This window comes from Temnothorax nylanderi, unplaced genomic scaffold (genome assembly GCF_030848795.1).
Source record: "Temnothorax nylanderi isolate EJ_2023f unplaced genomic scaffold, tnyl_v1.0 TNYL_tig0637_pilon, whole genome shotgun sequence".
Lineage (NCBI taxonomy): Eukaryota > Metazoa > Arthropoda > Insecta > Hymenoptera > Formicidae > Temnothorax > Temnothorax nylanderi.
In genome coordinates, this window is record NW_027249699.1 from 50720 (window position 1) to 70255 (window position 19536).

General features: G+C 34.6%; 2 protein-coding genes across 4 annotated transcripts; one reads left to right on the plus strand and one right to left on the minus strand.

Annotated features, from left to right (window-relative positions):
- Positions 1-8099: 8099 nt before the first annotated feature.
- Gcs2alpha (glucosidase 2 subunit alpha) lies at positions 8100-12332 on the plus strand. Of its 2 annotated transcripts, none has more exons than XM_071723687.1 (7): positions 8100-8175; positions 8731-8826; positions 8905-9315; positions 9391-9720; positions 9799-10048; positions 10131-11688; positions 11762-12332. In XM_071723687.1, exons 1-7 carry the CDS (start codon positions 8159-8161, stop codon positions 11872-11874), a joined length of 2775 nt encoding a protein of 924 aa, XP_071579788.1. In that variant the 5' UTR covers positions 8100-8158; the 3' UTR covers positions 11875-12332. The 2 variants fall into 2 exon arrangements, with proteins under 2 accessions (XP_071579788.1, XP_071579789.1); XM_071723688.1 differs by lacking the exon at positions 8100-8175 and adding an exon at positions 8217-8600.
- A 10-nt stretch (positions 12333-12342) lies between these two features.
- Positions 12343-15056, minus strand: Gphr (golgi pH regulator). Of its 2 annotated transcripts, none has more exons than XM_071723694.1 (8): positions 14853-15056; positions 14142-14305; positions 13973-14079; positions 13460-13870; positions 13201-13382; positions 12948-13133; positions 12652-12717; positions 12343-12570 (listed from the first exon to the last, which is right to left on the minus strand). In XM_071723694.1, the coding sequence occupies exons 1-8, from the start codon at positions 14892-14894 to the stop codon at positions 12370-12372; spliced, it is 1359 nt and encodes a 452-aa protein (XP_071579795.1). In that variant the 5' UTR covers positions 14895-15056; the 3' UTR covers positions 12343-12369. The 2 variants fall into 2 exon arrangements, with proteins under 2 accessions (XP_071579795.1, XP_071579796.1); XM_071723695.1 differs by having other exon boundaries at positions 14794-15047.
- Between the last annotated feature and the right edge of the window lie 4480 nt (positions 15057-19536).

Consider the following 19536-nt stretch of genomic DNA (forward strand, 5'->3'; position numbering starts at 1 on the left):
TTGATTATTTATTTGAAGTAATAATTTAGAAAAAATATTTATTAAACGTTTATTTAACGTTTATTGCTTCCTCATAGAGGAAGCTTTGTTTTCGTACAAAAAAATTTTTTTTTGTTTTTCTGAACGTGTTCAGAATGTTCTAAAACGTCGAAAAATTGTAATTTTAAAAAATGTCTGTATGTGTGTATGTGTGTATGTGCCAAATTTACCGAAATTTCTATAACTCCAGAACTAATCAACCAAATCTTAACGAATTATATATGAAATAGGGTTAGAAAAAACTGAAGAATATAATAGAATTAATAAAAATTGCTAATAATCAAGGGGTTCTTTTTTAAAAAAATTCTGAATTTTTTTAAAAATGTCTATGGTTGCTCTAACTTCCGCAAATTTGGAGATATCGATCTATTTTTAATTTTATTATATTTTTCAGTCTTTTCTACCCCTATTTTATATATAATTCTTTAAGATTTGGTTGATTAGACCCAGCTTTATACGCGAGTAAAGGTCCATAATTTTTAATATTTGTTTTACATTAGTAAGTTATTTGCAATAATAAGTTAAGAAACATTTATTTAACATTTATTCGACATTAATTTAATATTTATTTTATATTAATTATTTATTTGCAATAATGATTTAAAAAAACATTTATTTAATATTTATTCAACATTTATTTAATATTTATGTTACATTAATTATTTATTTGCAATAATGATTTTAAAAAACGTTTATTTAACATTTATTCGATATTAATTTAATATTTATTTTACATTACTTATTTATTTGCAATAATAATTTAAAAAAACATTTGTATAATATTTATTCGACATTAATTTAATATTTATTTTACATTACTCATTCATTTGCAATAATAATTTGAAAAAACATTTATTTAATATTTATTCGACATTATTTTAATTCTTCGAGTGGGTGTCGGCCACCCAGACAAAAATTCAGGCCCGATATTTTTAAGATAGGCTTTAATAAAATCAATGTCCCTCCACCTAGGATCCCTATGTTTGAGTCCTTCTCTCGAAGTTGCGTACAGAAAGGCTTTAAGCCATGTCAGTTATGTTTGATAAACATTCGAAAGTTATTATAGATTGTGACCACCCGCGATGTGACCTCGATCGGTGTATATTTCTTATCGCGACCAAAAATTACAACATTTTTGTTCATCAAGCACATTTCGGGTTCTGCATATTTTATTTGAAACACCCTTTTAAGATGTTTCATGAATTTTTACGTGCACATAATTAAATTGGAAATATGAGACTGAATCCATCTGGGTGCCGACCATCCAATGTGATCAAGGCGTATTAAAAAAAGAGGTGTGGCCTCGGGAGGGTTAATATTTTTTTACATATTATTTTTACAATGAATTGAACAAAACATTTATTTAACATTTATTCGACATTATTTTAATATTTATTTTACATTAACTATTTATTTGCCATAATGATTTGAAAAAACATTTATTTAACATTTATTCGACATTAATTTAATATTCATTTCACATTAATTATTCATTTGCAATAATGATTTGAAACAACGTTTATTTAACATTTATTCGACAGTAATGTAATATTTATTTTACATTAATTATTTATTTGCAATAATGATTTAAAGAAACATTTACTTAACATTTATTTAATATTAATTTAATATTTACTTCAAATATTATTTTATATTAATTATTTCATTATAAGAGATGTTTTATTATTTTTCTGTTGTCGTTTTGCTCTATAAATGCCGTTTCGTGGCAAATTTCCGCGTCACGTATCTATGTATATAAAGCTGATACATATATTATATATGTATGTGTGTGTTCAGATATTGCGCTCGAATTCCTTCGCGTTTTGCAAACGCCCGATCGTTTCATTCAGATGGCGCGACGCGTGAGTCGCCACTTTCAAAGCGCCCCCACCTCCTTCCTCGCTCTCGTTCAGTGTCATGGCCGCTCTTGCTGCGTTTCTTCGGACGAGACGAGTACGTTTTCCTTCTTTCGTAACTGATTGAGCTAAGCGGCACGTATTCTGGAGACCAACCGAGCGAGATTCGACTTCCCAAGGAGAGCTCACCGCCAGGAAAAGGAGAGCTGCGGCAGCTCGCGTCCGAGAGGGAGGATTGAGGCGAGGAGTCCGGTCCAGCGAGCAGGGCCCTTCCGATATTCTCATTTGGGACGCCATATTGGAAGATCGACATTGATCGTAGTAGTACAAGGGGCTCTGCAAAATTAATTCTCGTCTTGAGATCTTGAAATTGCTCTCATTCTTGTGGCTCTGGTTTATATTCTAGCCCTAGAATTGATCTCGTAAACAAATGCAGAGGCCCCCCCCTCTCTTTTCTTTTCTTTTCTTACTTTGATTTCAATCAGTAATCCAGACTCCTTAATTCCGTCCTGTAAGATCTGGTTAATTCTCGTCTTGAGATCTTGGAATTGCTCTCATTCTTGTGGCTCTGGTTTATATTCTAGCCCTAATGTAATTTTAATATATGCATTACAATTTTACACTGTCAAATAATAAATAATATCGTTTGATAATAATAACAACAGTATAGATAATAGATACAATTTTATTACTTGACTTATTTCATTCTATTTTTGACAACTCGTATATACATTAATTGTGGCTAAGGTCTATACTATGTCATAGTGTAGATCTTAGCTACATTTCTGGCAAGTCAGTCCAAAGTATGCGGCTTTGTTCTCTATCCTTTTTATCTGTAGCAATTTTATTTCTTTTATTTTTTAATTATTTTTTATGTATTATTTCTTATGTATCAGGTTTCTGAAGAAGACTAACAATAAGTATATAAAGTCGAAACGTAAAACGTTAATTGTATTTAAAATTTGTTTAATTAAACGAGATTTTGTTTTTAAATTTAAGTTAATGACCTTTTTATAACTCGAAAATCAGCCAGCCTTCCTTCCTATAGTTTATTTTGTGCTGTTAGTTTTTTTAATTTAGTTATATTTTACTGCAAATAAATTTAACATTTAAATTTATTTGCAGTTTATTTTAGAACATGCCAAAAAACACCGTTTCATAAGCTTTCCAAGAAAGTTAAAAGGCAGAAAGTGAATGTTGAAGTTGTAGAAGAACTCAATTCAACAGATTCTTTAATTGAATTCGATCAATCGCATATTCAGCAAGCACATGCTTCCGTTAAAAGCCAAAGTTCCGTAATACCAGATTCTCTTCATAATCAAAAAGAATCTGAACTTTCTCATTATTCTTAACTTTTTCATCATTCTGAACTTCCTTACCATTCTGAATTTTCTAATAATTCTGATCATTTTGAGTACTCTGAACACTTTGATTTCGAGAATAACGATAATTATAGAGATATATTTAACATTAACAGACACACCGGCAACAATAACGAGGCTCATTCAGATGACAACGATGATAACTCTGAAAACTGCGAGAATAGTGATGAGAACAATGAGAACCAAAAGAACAATGAGGAAAAAAATCTCCCATAAAGATATTTTACATGGGATATACTGTCCAGCTCTTGTTCATTTACGTAAGGTTAACATTTTCGGGTTTATCTACATGGGATTTCGGAGAGTAAAAGGTGAGACGCGTGACAAATATATAAAGATAAATATATTACATATAAAAGAAAAAAAAATATATATATATAAATATCTATATATAAATAATATATAGATATTTGTATAGAAATATATTCAAATAAAATAATGAGAAAAATAAAATTTTAACATTTATTTTTTCAATTTTAATAAAGTACTTTGTTGTTTTAAAGCCTATCAATGAGCACACAATTAAGTTTATAAATAAAAAATGTTTCTTAACCTTTATAAAACGTTTATTTTAGATTTGAAAAATAATTGTTTCACATTTGAAAGGTTGTTTAAATGTTTGAAAAACATCTTACGTTTGAAAAATGTTCTTTTAATACGAATACTAAAATTTTTATACAACTAATAATATAAATATATTAAAAAACAATTTTTAAGATGTTTTTTAAATATTAAAAAAAAACTTTTTAAATGTGAAAGAAATATTTATTCAAATCTTAAATTAACGTTTTTCAAACGTTAAAAAAACATTTTAGAACACGTTAAAATAGATGTTTTTGTAACATAAAAAAAACATTTTCTCAAACGTTAAAATAAACATTTTCAAACATTAAAGAATGTCTTTTTAAACGTTAAAATAAACGTTTTTTTAACATTAAAAAAACACTTTCTTAAACGTTAAAATAAACGTTTTTAAACACTAAAAAAATGTCTTTTTAAACGTTAAAATAAACATTTTTTAAACATTAAAAGAACATTTTTCTTAAACGTTAAAATAAACGTTTTCAAACATTAAAAAAATGTTTTTTTAAATGTTAAAATAAATGTTTTTTCAATAAAAAAAAGGTCTGTTAACCCATTATTTTTAACATTTTTAAAAATGTTTTCAAAAAATGTTTTCCAAATGTTTTTAAAAATATTTTTAAAAACATTTCTTTGCTGATTGGGTACTGTCAATACTACGGGTACTGATCACTCAGTACTGAGTACTGATTGCTAGTACTACTTTTTCGTAATGTATCTTGGAAATACTAAATTAATAAAATACTAAATTAACACACTAAACTATCAATATGACGTTATTTTGATATTATCTTGACTTTTTGTTCTACTTGGATAGTACTGTGCAAGTACTGCGCCTGTACCACACGTTAGTATCCCACGTATTCGATAAGTACTAAAAGAGTACTGGAGGGAGTACTGGAGGGAGTACTGGAGGGAGTACTGGAGGGAGTACTGGTGGGAGTACTGATGGGAGTACTGGGGGGAGTACTGGGGGGAGTACTGGAGAAAGTATTGGAGGGAGTACTGGAGAAAGTACTGGAGAAAGTATTGGAGGGAGTACTGGAGAAAGTACTGGAGGGAGTACTGGAGGGAGTACACACACACTAGAGAAAGTACTGAAGGGAGTACTGAATGAGTATTGGATGAGTACTGGGAAGGAGTACTGACGAAGTCAGTATGATCGAATTTAGTAGTACTTTGAGTACTTATGTCTCCAGTACTTTCACCAATACTTTTTCCAGTATTAAAACCAGTACTACTTTTTCATAAGGGTTCACTGTCGTTGGTTGTTATGTCAATGTTTGTATGTTTGTTCTGTAACGAGATTAAACTTTTGATGCGTTCTTTTAGTATGTTGAAAATGAAATGTAGTGGATATCCGTTAGTTAACAAACAATTAATCGCGAACTCGAGGTTTTTTTGATAGAAGCTTGGATGAGACAAACGGACTGAAACGGAAGACTCTATCTATGAGTGAAATGACTGTGCCTCTTTCTTGACAAAGGGGGTGTCGAGACTCGTAATTAAGGTATCTCCCCGAAAATGTATTAGGTTTATGAAACTAGTCAAAAATTATGTAGTTACTCTGTAAAATGAGTGTAACGTCAAGAAAATTTAATCGTGTTGTCAACTCCTTCCTCCAGAATAAATTTTAGTCTGGAATTGTAGTGGAAGGAGTTGAACGTTTGTAAAACATAGTCGAGCATGTTGGATGGTGCCGCCATCGCAACATCGTCCACATATCTACAATAAAAAGGGAGAGATACCTTAAGAATCCCTAACGCCTTCTTTTCTAAATCTTGTAACGTGGTATCTGCGATAGTTGGAGAGAGCGGAATAAAGAATCATTTTAATCACAAATATTTAAAGAGGTAACAGTACAAAATAAAAATATTTAATTAAAATAAAATAAATAAATTTTTCTTGTAAAAAAACTTGGCGCTGCTAGACCTCGAAATTTAATAAAGTACTGAAATTTTTGATTAAATAAAAAAACAATAAACATAATTTAGGGAAGAATGTGACGGGAGTAAAAAAGCAGCGCCAAGTTTTTTTACAAGAAAAATTTATTTATTTTATTTTAATTAAATATTTTTATTTTGTAGTTACCTCTTAAATTCTTTGTGATTAAAATGATTCTTTGTAATATTATAATTTTGTTAAGGAGAATTAAGAAGCTCGGCGGATTGGAGTCGTGGTCCCTCCAATCCGCCGCACATGAGAAAGCCTGGACAATGGGCTGGGAGAATAATCTCCTGAGAAGGCGCCCGACTGGCGCGTGCCGGAGGAGCTTCGGAAGAATCATAACGTTTCCCGGGGCTCCCCCAGTCAAGGCACCGTGAGGACCATCGTGGAGTTTTAGCCGGTAAAAATCCGGCACTCCCTTCACCCACCTTCACCTTTCACGGAGGCGATGGGGTCTTCCTCCCACAAGAGGGGGCTATCGGTCGAATGGCCGGTAGTAGATTTCTCCACGTAAAAAAAAAAAAAAAAAAGAATTAAGAAGCTATGGGGACGGCGCGTGCCACTCTTAGCCGCTAGGGGCGCTAGAGAAATTGGGGACACACCGAACACCGAACTGTCACCGAGCATATTAACGAGAAAAGCTGTGTGAATATTAGAAAAATCCATTCTTAATTTTTGTATCAATCTGCACAATCACTATTCTCCAAACCTCTGAACTCATTAAACGTAAATAACATTATGACATGTCCCCAATTTCGGTGCTGTTCTCTGCGCTGAGCTTGTCATGTCGCCGTCCCCATTACCACTTGGGTTGAAAGGGATCTCGAAGGCCATAAAAGAAGAAGAAGAAGAAGGGTTGAAAGGAAGACCCTTGAATGGGAAAACAAAGATTTATGTATCACTTGAATTTTATTTTTTAAAAGTACCCAGATAGCAAAATGTGTTCGTTCTGAGTACATATTGTACTCACGTTTATTAAAAACATGATGGCAAGAATAGACACAGATGCGGGCTCATATGTTGCTCAGAATGCAGACATGTTATGAAATTTATAAAAGTTTACAAAATAGTGACATAATGAACACATAAATGTTCAATGAAATACTGCATATTGTGTGCATATAAAGCTCAAGAAATGACAACAATTTTAAATATTTCATACTTAATAAAATTATTTAAAAACATGTAAATAAATAAGTAAGACGTATCCAACAATTTATCAAAAATTGCTTCGCAGACCTCTGCACTATGTGATACCAGAGGTATCACTTAAGCTGATCTGCAGCAAAGAACATTGTATAATTAGGCTTCTCACAAGCTCGCCTCTTATACTAGCGCGTGATGGTTTTTGATTACGAGAAAGTGACGCGTGGTATAGCCGCGTCGCGGCAGCGTGTGGTACTAGCGCTCGCGGTAATTGTTGTAAAATTATTTCCACCAGGGTCAGCATGTGATTATCATGAGTTGGCTAAGTAACGTAAATATCTGAGCTCATATATTTCCTCATATACATGTTAACTTGTACTCATGATGTGTATCATCACAATATGATCACAAGACATACATCACATTTCGATCAATATCAGAAGATCATGACGTGATGAAATCTGATCATCAGGCATTGTTATCTGGGTAGTTGCACAACAATTATTTTTCGAAGCAATATATATATTCTTTTGCAATTGGCGCAATTTAAAGATTTCACATCTTTTTTTGAAATATATGTCACTTGGGTTGAGTTAGGTAACATAATTTTGTGATATAATAATTTTGTTAAGAAGAAATTAAAGCTACTACTACTTAGGTTGGATTTTTGAATTTACAAAATACATTGCGTGTATTTGGCGACTTTTTTACCTTTTTTGAAAAAGGTAATTTTGTACTGATACTATTTGATACGCGTATCAAGAGGTCGGTGTAAAACTTATAGGCCACTCCCAGGTAGCACATACACGTTTCAGAAATGTTTTATAAGCGTTTTTCCGAAACGTTTTATAACCGATTTCTAGAAACGTTTCTCACGAGTAAAATTGTCCATTCCTACTACAGAAGTAACTTACGATAATTCACTCGTTTACGCGGAGTAAATTATCGTAAGTTACTACAAAATCCCGTTTACGCGAAGGAATTATCGTTTACTACTACTAATGCCTATAGCCTTATAAGCTCTTTTCTTTTTTTAACAGTAATTAACGCGAAACTTAATCAGTAAAAATAGAGTTTCCTCTAATTGTAAGTAAAAATAAAGTCATAAAAATACCTCGTCGCGCCATCTGTAAAATCAATCGCGTACGATGTCGCGCGAATTAATGCGAGGGCGATACGGCAGTGGTTAGTGGTTACTTCCTCAACATGGCTTCATGCGTTCGGTAAGTTTATTTTCGGCTTTTTAACCTTCGAACGCGGCGAGGATACGGATTTGTCGCGGGCGTACGTGACTCGCTCGTTCCGCGACATTCTCGGCGGTCGCGGCGGTCACGTATCACGATTTTTCTCCGATGTAAAATCGCGACGTAGATTTCACGCAGATCATTGATACGCCGTTGACGTGTCCCCCTCCGCGCAATCTTATTTCCGATATAAATACTTTTTTTTCAATTAACTCCTCGCGCCGCCGGCCGCCAATCTAATCTAATCTGTCGCCGGGCGGCTGCGACACCGACCGCCATACGCTACAGTGAAATTGTACAGTTTTATAAACGAATCGTCGCCGTACAGATCACTGCGCGGCCGCGTTTTCCGGCAGGATTTCCTCCCGAGGTCGTTACCCAGCTGGGACGTGAATGAGCACGATGTAATGCACGCCGATAAGCATGACTTATCAATATTTCCCTTTAATCTGTGAATAACGTAGAACGTAGCCCGTTGTGTTCGCGGCAAGTGTTCAGATTTTGATTCTCGTCTTGGTCTTGTAAACGTTTCAGGTTGGCTCTATTTTTAATACTACTGTGTTCTCCATTCATTACCGATGCGGTCAACAGAGACAACTTCAAAAGATGTGACCAGAGCAGTTTCTGCCGGTAAGGATTAGTTGTTACTGCAAAATACTTCAAAATACGTCATTTGAGAGGTTGACGTAATCTTTATTTTCTTTGTAGACGGTGCAGAGGAATGGAGGCTGGAAAAACGCCATATCAGCTTTTGCCGGATAAACTTGTACAGAATGAATCGATGATCATGGTAGACTTATTTAACAAGGATACGGGTGTTACCTATGTGGTGCAACTTATCACGTTAAAAGAAAGCACGTTTCGGTTGCACATCAATGAAAAGAATCCACTGCATCCCAGATATGAAAATGAACATGCCCTTCACGATCAGCCGCAAACGGTAGAGATGGATGTTGTGGAAAGCACCGCTGAAACTATAACCGTGACCAAGGGCGATAACAAAGCCGTTTTATATATTAATCCATTTAGAGTAGAACTGTATTCCCAAGGTGTTTTAACGATATCGGCAAATGCCCGTGGTCTCATGAGATTTGAGCATTTGCGTACAAAACCAGTAAAGTGAGTATTGCTAGAAGATAAAATTATTGCATTAAGGTGTCTGTAATATAATATTATTACTTGTGTGTTATATAGACCAGAAGGTGAAAATGCTGAAACAAATAATAATAATAATAATAATAATACGTATCCTGGTGATGGTGCTGACAATGATCCTGGTGCTTGGGAAGAGAACTTCAAGGAGCACCACGATGCAAAACCATATGGGCCGGAAGCTGTTGCCATGGATTTTAGTTTTCCCGGATCAGAACATGCCTATGGTATTCCAGAACATGCTGATTCGCTAGCATTACAATCAACTAAATCGACTGATCCATATAGACTATACAATCTAGACGTATTTGAATATGAAACAAATGAACGCATGGCTTTGTACGGTGCCATCCCCGTTCTTTACGCTCATGGGTAAGAACATTTTAATAAGTTGAACAGCTCTAGGATTCGTGAGGATGTTTATGCAAAATTTGTTTTTGTATATTCTAGAAAGGAGAGATCATCAGCTGTTTTCTTGCACAATACAGCCGAAACGTGGGTCGACATTCTATCAAGTGCAGACAATAATGTTGTGGAAAGCATTGTTAATTTCGTATCTGGATCAACTAAGAAATCTCAGGTGGATGCTCATTTCATGTCAGAATCTGGAGTGATTGACGTATTCTTCATGCTGGGTCCGAAACCACTTGATGTTTTCAAACAATTCACTGTTTTGACTGGTACAGCTCCTTTGCCACAAGTATGTTGAATGCATATTGTAGAAAATTAAAAATTAAAATTAATTTTTTATGAAATATTTTCTTAAAATATGTGTCTTTTAGATGTTTGCACTCGGATACCATCAATCTCGTTGGAATTATAATGATCAGGACGATGTCGCAACGATCGCCGAAAGTTTTGACACACACGATATCCCACTAGAAGTCATGTGGCTTGACATTGAATATACTGACAGCAAGAAATATTTTACATGGGATTCACGTAAATTCCCAAATCCTCTTGAAATGATACACAATCTCACTGCCAAAGGCAGAAAATTGGTAGTTATCATAGATCCTCATATTAAACGTGACAACAATTATTTCTTGCATAACGATGCTACCAGCTTGGGTTATTACATCAAAAACAGGGATGGAAAAGATTACGAGGGTTGGTGCTGGCCGGGAGCCTCGTCGTATCTAGACTTTTTCGATCCAAAAGTCATCGAATATTATACTGGATTATACAGTTTAGATAAATTCTATGGTACCACTAATGACGTTTACATTTGGAATGACATGAACGAACCAAGTGTGTTTAATGGCCCTGAAATAACGGCACCAAAGGATCTTGTCCATTATGGAGGTTGGGAACACAGAGACGTTCACAATATTAATGGACATATGTATATCCGTTCGACATACGAAGCTCTATTCCGTCGGTCAGGTGGTTCCCTAAGACCTTTTGTTTTAACGAGATCCTTCTTCGCTGGATCACAACGTTACGCGGCAATGTGGACTGGCGATAATACAGCTGACTGGAATCACCTTCGTGTAAGCTATCCTATGTGTCTTTCAGTGGCTATATCCGGAATATCATTTTGTGGTGCCGATGTTGGAGGTTTTTTCAAGAATCCAGATTCAGAATTGTTCATTAGATGGTACCAAGCCGCAACATGGCTGCCTTTCTTCCGTCAGCATTCTCACATCGAGACAAGAAGGCGCGAGCCATGGACATTCAATGAGGAAGTTACTCAAATAGTTCGTGAAGCACTCAGAATGCGATACTCCTATCTGCCATTGTGGTACACGCTCTTTAGAGAACACGAAGTAAACGGTTATCCCGTTATACGTCCTTTATGGGCACACTATCCAACTGAATCGGGAACATTTACTATCGACGATCATTTGCTACTTGGCGATTCAATACTCGTACGTCCGGTATTGCAGTCCAGTGCTACCGAGGTAGCAGTTTATTTCCCAGGAGAGGGCAAAATAACCTGGTACGATATTGATACAATGCAAGCCTACCAAAAAGGAGGATACGTTAAATTACCAGTAACAATTCACAAGATCCCTGTATTCCAAAGAAGTGGTTCTATCGTCCCACGAAAAATGAGAATACGACGTAGTACAGTTGCTATGAGGAATGATCCTTACACGCTGATAGTAATTGCTGATAATAATGGCAAGGCTAGCGGCAATCTATATATCGACGATGAAGTCAGTTTTGAATATCGCCATGGAAAATATTTGTATTTAAGACTAACGTTGGACGGTAATAAGATAACTTCAACTCTAATAGATAAACTAGCTTCGTATCAGACACAAAGCTGGTTAGAAAGAATAGATATAGCCAATCCACCACAAGGAATGAAATCTGCTCAATTGGAGTCTCACAGTGAGTAGTCAGATTCAAGTGTGATAAATCAGTCTTGCAAAAAATCGATATTAATAATATATATTTCTTACAGGTGTGGGAAAAGCAACATTGGAAACTACATATAATCCACATAACAACGTATTAACGATACGTAAACCAGCTGTAAATATGGGCGAGGAATGGACCATTGAATTATTACATTAGAATTATGATTTTACTCATAATCAACTCAGTATCCATACTATAATGCCAATTTTCTATTACTATTCAGTTATCTGTGATGGTTGTTTTTTAGAACAAATATAAATACAAATACAATTTAGTTAACTGTATAAAGTAAAATTGCTTTTTTTTTTTCAGATTAATCAGTCAGTGCATAATACTTTGAAAGCTATAGATACAAATCCTCTGTAATTTATAGTTCTTTACTTCATGATTTAATTAAAAAAATTGAAAATAAATTAATATTTCAGACTATTGTGGTACATTACAACAAAATGTTATTATATGTCAAGAGTATTTATTTAACTTAAAAATGTTACCAGCGCCATGAAACATATATTTAAAATTTTATTATTCTCTTCCAGCATTAAACATATTTTAATAACTTATCTACCGAAATATCAAATGTAGGTTTTAAATAAACTACTTGGTAAAATAAGGCCGATAAGATTTATCTCAAAAAGTACCTTTATTTCGTTATATGCGTTCCGTTGGTGCGTGCTTATGAGCTAGATATAAAAACACTATTGATGATAACGCTGATACCAAGAAAATAACATCGAACCATCTATGATAAAAATTGAACTGCAATTCTCCTAATACTTGCGTTATTATAATGCGGTATTCTGCCGGCATATTCATCCGCATAAGGAGTACAGAAGATACAAAATACATTCCCTGAAAATGAGAGCAACGCAGAATTTAGAATGTGAATAAACTCAATAAGAATTATGTATGTTTTATATTATATATACTTACCATTATTTGCGCAAGTATAAGTACAATAATATTTGACGACTTGCTGCTCGATATAGCATAGAAGAACTGAAACAGAAGTCAGTAGTGAGTATTGTTATTAAAACTGATGATAAAGTAATAAAACATTAATATTTATGTCCTTTACTACATATGTATGTATCTTGCTTTACTCATAATGTTAGGAATGTTTATTGTACAAGATCGACAGTACATATATAGGTCATTTTATAGAAATTAAAAAATATGTAGAATTGCTATGCAAGGTGCTATATAATTACTATATGTATTTTACATACCTTTGTCAGAGTCAACAATAATCCACGTATGGACGTTACAACAATGCAGCCGACGAGGTAAAAAGAAATGTGTTGCGACCAAAATGTAACATCGATATTGAAACCAATCCAGTGCACCGCAATTTCGATTCCTCTGGTTACAGGATCTTTTTTGCCGACTCGATCAAATACTATGTTGATTGTAGACTATAAAAATATAATACAATTATGAATTATTAAACAAAAAATTTAATTTTTAATTAATTACACTTACAATGAATATCTTCCAAGTACAGTATAAAGAGAAGAAATAACCTAGGAAATTAAAATATTTTCCTTGCCAAGTGGCAGCCCATTCCAGACGTTCTCTCGCATTTTGTATGTCATGAGCTTCCAAAAATAATTGTCGTGATAACTCTTCTAAAGCAGTAACTTCAATTTGTAATTGCTTGATACCTATAAAGCGATACATACTGTATCATTAGAATGGCTCGTATTCACAGCTTCGTTGTAAAACTAAAGAAAATATATACTTTCTTGGTTTCCTTTTGTACCACCTAACGGACCCAACATCCCCCATAGTCGAGATCGAGTTTCGGTTTGTCCATCAGCTTCTCCTTTTCTAGCTAATGCAATTCTTTTCTTTTTCGCGATAATCATATCCATAGTTTGCAATAATCGTTTTTCTATGGACTGTACATCCGCATAAGAGACTGGACGCATAAAATAAGCCATTGAAGTGTACGGATAATTTACAGCGCCAAAACCTGACAGAAGGGCCATTACTGTAACACCTATAACACCTATTCGACTGACACCTTGCTCTATAGACAACAGTCCTTTCTTGGGACTCAGTATTGGAAAAGGATCACCCACTTTCCAAAACAGGTAAAGATAGAAAAGATATATAACAACTGTCAATGGCCGTATTAGATTCAGTCTTACTGTACAGATAAAAAAAAAACTGATTAGATTTGACACAAATGTTTGACAAAAATAAACAGCAGAAATAAAATTTACAAAAGATATTTATAACGAATACATACCAAATCTGATATTGCTGATAATAAAATATGCTATATAAAATGGGATCAGAACTATCACCATAAATAGAAGCATGTAAAGGCCAGCATTCCAATGGAAATATCTAGAACTAAGGAAAACAGTATGTCATATCTTTTAAGTGACAAAATGTGAGTTTATTTTTTAGGATACCTTGAATCGAGCACTCCAGCAATTTCAAAAATAATTAATTCAAACATGGTGCACGATAACGAAAACGTTGTTGAGAAAATTAGTTGCACTAATCTATGATGGACTTCGTAATCCCTGAATAATTTCTTCACAAAGAACACCCATCCTCCTAAGAAGAAAATTACCTGAAATATATGGGAGATAAATAAACAGAAACTATCGTACAGAAAAGAGTCTATCCACATCAAGTAAGCTCTTTTTAAAAACAAATAACATATTGAAACATACATATAGATTCGACATTTTACTAAATAAATGGCAAGGCTTTACAATATGAAATTTATTGTGCTATTCTGAAAAATACATACATTTCACAATTCAGTTACAGTTTCATAAATATGTAATATCGTTACATATGCAGAAAAATAAATATGTCGTTTATAAATATGTAACATTGTGTTATATGCAGAAAAATCCATAGATATTAATAATCCGCAAAGAATCAATACTGATTGAGAGTATAGCAAGAAACCTTTTCAGAAATACAACCAAGAGAGAGATTTATATAATGTTATATTACGTTTTACATTAAAAACATCGTTAATAACGAAATAAACAATTGTTCACATTATTCCGAAATACATGTATGAAACACCACTACTCTCTTTATAACCTTAATCAGTTCAGGAAGTATCGATAAATCTGATTTTTGTAGTGGAAACGAATTTCCACCTGTGTTACGAGAATCACGATAGTGTCCTCGATGAAACCCATTTTTCGCTATCGCGGTCTTCACTTCGCATCGCGAAGTTTTGACCGGCGATACTCAGCACTTTGACAGGACGCAGGTGGTTCCAGACCAAACACAACGAATACGACTATTACGACTATACGACAGCCGACAGCGTAAAGGTTTGTCCAAATGAATTTATATGGCCGCGTGGCGCCAATCGCATGAGAGTCGATTGGCGTGAGACGTTCTCAAAGGCAGCCAGAGATGCACTGTTAAACTGGACCAACTGGACAAAGCCTTGGATGTGTGACACGTGAATGGTCGCTGGCGGATGGACACACTGGGCGCGTTCGTGGACGTATGTATTATTTCAATCCGTTCTGCGTCTCGATTCGTGAATTTATTCACAAAAGAAACGTATGCACAAATTCTGTTTGTACAGAAAAGTTGCAAGTTGATTGGCTATTACTACGTTTACGCGAGCGTTACTTTTGTAGTAACTTACGATAATTCCTTCGCGTAAACGGGATTTTCCTTCGCGTAAACGGGATTTTGTAGTAACTTGCGATAATTTACTCCGCGTAAACGAGTAATATATCGTAAGTTACTACAGAAGTAACGCTCGCGTAAACGTAGTATATATCGCATAAGTTTTAGTCAATCAACTTGTAGATTTTTCGTAAGAATGGAATTTGCGTACACGTCTATCTTGCGAATGAATTCAAGAATCGAGCCCCTGGGCACAGTATATATACTGTGCCCTGGGTATGGCTTTATTGTCGCGAGGGTCGCTTGTATCTTATCGCAAGCAATTAAGACTAATTACTGTTGATAATTACCGTTTTTATACGTCAGGAATAGTATACTATAGTCTACGCAGTCGACGATTCTTAGGCCCTCTGCACAATGAAAAATATAAGGAACAAGGAACAGATATATTAGCGATTAGAACTAAGTGTCTGAGCAGAATAGCTGACTTATAATTTCAAGACAGTGTTTTATGTTTTAAATCTTTGTTTTTAGCAACGCACAATACTGTCTTGTGTCTCAAGTCTTAAACGAGTGTACAAAGTGTCAACATTGTAAGACTTGAGACATAAGACAGTATTGTGCGTTGCTAAAAACAAAGATTTAAAGCATAAAACACTGTCTTAAAATTATAAGTCAGCTATTCTGCTCAGGCCCTAAGGAATCATGTCTGAGCAGAATCATGAATAAAGCTGGTATAGCATTGATACACGGCTTCCGATAGGTTAAAAATCTACTGCTGTGTAAAGCCCCTTGCACAATAGGCGATAGCGATAGCGATAGCGACAGCGACAAGGTTGCCGACAAAGCTATACCTTTGTCGGCGTCGGCAACTTTGTCGCTGTCGCTATAGTCGCTATCGCCTATTGTGCAAGGGGCTTTATTCCCTGTTTCTGTTGCTTGTGTTTTTCATTGATGTTTAAGCCCCTTGCACAATAGGCGATAGCGATAGCGACAGCGACAGCTGTAGTGCAATTCTGTAACTCGTTATGCCGTCGTTATGAGCTATAACGACAATTGCGCAGCTTTTTTACCATATAAAATATCTGCGCAACGATAGTCGATACCTCATAACAAGTTACAGAATCGCACTACTGTAGCTTTGTCGGCAACTTTGTCGCTATCGCTATCGCTATTGCTATCGCCTATTGTGCAAGGGGCTTTAGTCCTAAAATCGCTATATCTGTTCCTTATTTCTTTATATATTTTTCATTGTGCGGGGGCCTTTAAAACTCCTGCAAAATTAAAAATATAAGGAACAATTGGAACAGATATTAGCGATTAGGACTAAAAACGTGTTTATAATTAATATACGATTTTAATTAATTTTAGTTTTAACTGGCTTAAAAATCTACTAATTATTTTGGTTTGCTTTACATGTTGCAGCTTTTTAAAATTTTAAAATAATTCGTGTAATCATACATTGTCTCCTTTACTTTTAAAAATAAGATTCCTTTCTATAGGAATCTTGGCTATATACATAAAAAATCGGAATCGTTGCTTATAAAAATATTTATAAAAATTGTGGGAAAGCTTTTGATTTCTATGGTCAGCGTTTTCATGTTAAATTCGAGTTTTTTTCGAGCTTTACGTCGATGCAGTAACTTCATCAATCTTCATTAACTGAGTTAATTTTCTCTGGCAAAATCATTTCTTTTAAATCAGCTTTTGTAAAATCTTTATATGCAGATTGCAGACTGTATAATAACTCTTCAATGTCTTTTTTTCCAATTCTTTGAAACCCTGCCTTCTAATAGTATTGGCAATGATCCAAAATGCAATTGTGAACACGTGTAGTGATTATCCGCGAATACTGAAACGTGACCATCGATATATCGACCGCGAATAGTGAATCCGCGAATAAGGAGCGTCGACTATGGCTGCGTTTGGGGAGCGCGCTATTAGCGCTATTTGCTTATTCTATCCTTGTTCTACACTTGATGAGCGATAAAGATAGAATAATGCAATAGCGCTAATAGCGCGCTCCCCGAACGCAGCCTATATATGACCGATCAAAATAAAAACGCCGAGTACCTTATTATGGCTCTCAGAGTTACAACTAATTGTATATTTAGTTTTAAACCCGTAACCATGAGCATCTTTTATTTTGTTTGCATTTGATTGCTTTATGCATATACGAATATTTTGGATAGACTTTAAAAACTTTATCTACTTTAGACCTCTTTATGTATTTTTATTTAATTTCTTAATATAAAAGATGCAATATAATGCGATCGAGAGAAACAGATATTTTTATGCACTTTGGTTTTATTATAAAATTTACAAAAAAATATATATCATGTATTTGTAAAACACAGTTTGCTTTGATAAAATATATTAAATAACCAGAACTGTCGAGAACAGATTTTGCAAAATGCTTGCTGTTTATCAGGATTCTCGTAATGCCGTCGATCGAATACTGGCAAAAATATAGCGAGAATCGCCAATATAAGATGTGACGGCAGATTGATGGGAGAAGCGGATCTGCAACATGGTACAAGACAGATTGATGGTAGAAACCGCGAACGGAAACCTGCGCTCGACAGATCGATATGCCGTCATGCTGTCAATATGCCGTCATATTACGTTTGTGAGTTCTGCTAGCAATTAAAGCACGAGCTTAATATATGCGAATACGATCGATGTCGATCTATGATAATTTTTTCTGGCAGCTTTTGTTTATGAGAAATACTATAAATCGAACTAGACTACTTTTCGACCAAACTCCGGTTAATCGCGATAGATTATAGAATGAGTTAGAATAGTTAGATAGATATTAGGGACGATAAATTGTATAATCGGAAATTTTTTTTGCTGCGAGGAACTCTGCTGGTTGAATTAATCGCTGATCAAGTTAATCGCAGTTTATTTAATAAAATATTGAAAGCGTCCTTAGGACAGTATTATCAGATATCGACGTACAAATTGTCGTATGAATGACGTAAAGTGATAATTATGTACCCGATGCGTCATACTGCTAAGTGCTACGTCATTAACTTCCGAGTATTACTTCTCCTAAATTCTACGTAATGAAAACGGCATTCGATCGATCTCGAGCGAATTGATAAGAGATAGAAGAGGGGGAGATGTATATAAATCGAGAATTATCACACAAAATACGTAAAATATACATAGGAGTACGCTAAAAGATTTGAACGATATACGTAGCAAAGCGCATTTAGTGCATTCCGATAATTCCAGTTTTAGGCAGTGCACAAATTTGCATATGTGAAATTGCTAAGTAAGCTGCAGCTCGAAGCAGGTAGAGACGGCAACAACGATTACCTATCCGTCTGTACACAAACGCGACACGCACACGAAATTATCGCCATATGGGCAGCCTTTCGTGTGTCGTGGTGAACGTTATCTCGACGATGATTAACGATATCGTCTTATCTAAAATTTTAGCATTTGCTTCGTGTTAGTGATAAAGTGAGTCTGAGGACGAAGTGAGTTCTGATCGTTCACGCTCGTTCCTTTTCCGCAAAGATCGTGACGTCAAGTACACAAATTGGTGCTGCAATGTGACTTACAAGTGAACCAATTGTTAAGTCGATTAGGATATGTTTTAGCTTCGGAGTTTTGTTTTCGTCGAACAGCACATATATAGCTATTCCCGTTTCTATAATTAATTTATATATTTTCCTCCGTATAAATATATAATAACAAGAAGATTTATATGTAAAATAAGGAGACTTATCGGTCCAGAATTGTATTTTATGTGTCCAGCCTGAAGGAACTTCGTGCAATTATGTAGGTAGACTTGGAAATTACATTATTACATAACGGATGCACACATGGAAACCAATGGATTACTATCTGATTTTGAATAATGGATTGTTAAATAATTATATAAGTTTTTCGTAAGATCTCTATGTATTATTATTTTATTTGAAATTCTTACGTGCATCAACACGCAATTACTTGGCGCTTGGCGTAAAATGTAAACAAAATTTCTTGAAATTCATAAACAATACGCTAGAGATTTAATATGACTAAAATTCGTTTTCGAAAAAGAAATTCTCTCATTGGACCATCGGTTACGTTCCGACATCCAACTCCGACATACGACTGATTGTAGACCGGGCCTAAATAAATTGTTGTGATTGCATTTCCAATTTAAGATAACATTATGAAAAGTATATCTACTGTATT

Excerpts from the sequence above, each read along its gene's own strand:
- Gcs2alpha (XM_071723687.1), top strand. Across the intron at positions 8,827-8,904 it reads GACCAGAGCAGTTTCTGCCG|ACGGTGCAGAGGAATGGAGG; the intron begins GTAAGGATTAGT and ends TTTTCTTTGTAG. Across the intron at positions 10,049-10,130 it reads GTACAGCTCCTTTGCCACAA|ATGTTTGCACTCGGATACCA; the intron begins GTATGTTGAATG and ends TGTGTCTTTTAG.
- Gphr (XM_071723694.1), bottom strand. The coding sequence starts at position 14,894 with ATGGGTTTCATCGAGGACACTATCGTGATTCTCGTAACACAG. Across the intron at positions 13,134-13,200 it reads GTACTTGGAAGATATTCATT|TCTACAATCAACATAGTATT; the intron begins GTAAGTGTAATT and ends ATATTTTTATAG. Across the intron at positions 12,718-12,947 it reads TATTGTTGACTCTGACAAAG|TTCTTCTATGCTATATCGAG; the intron begins GTATGTAAAATA and ends CTTCTGTTTCAG.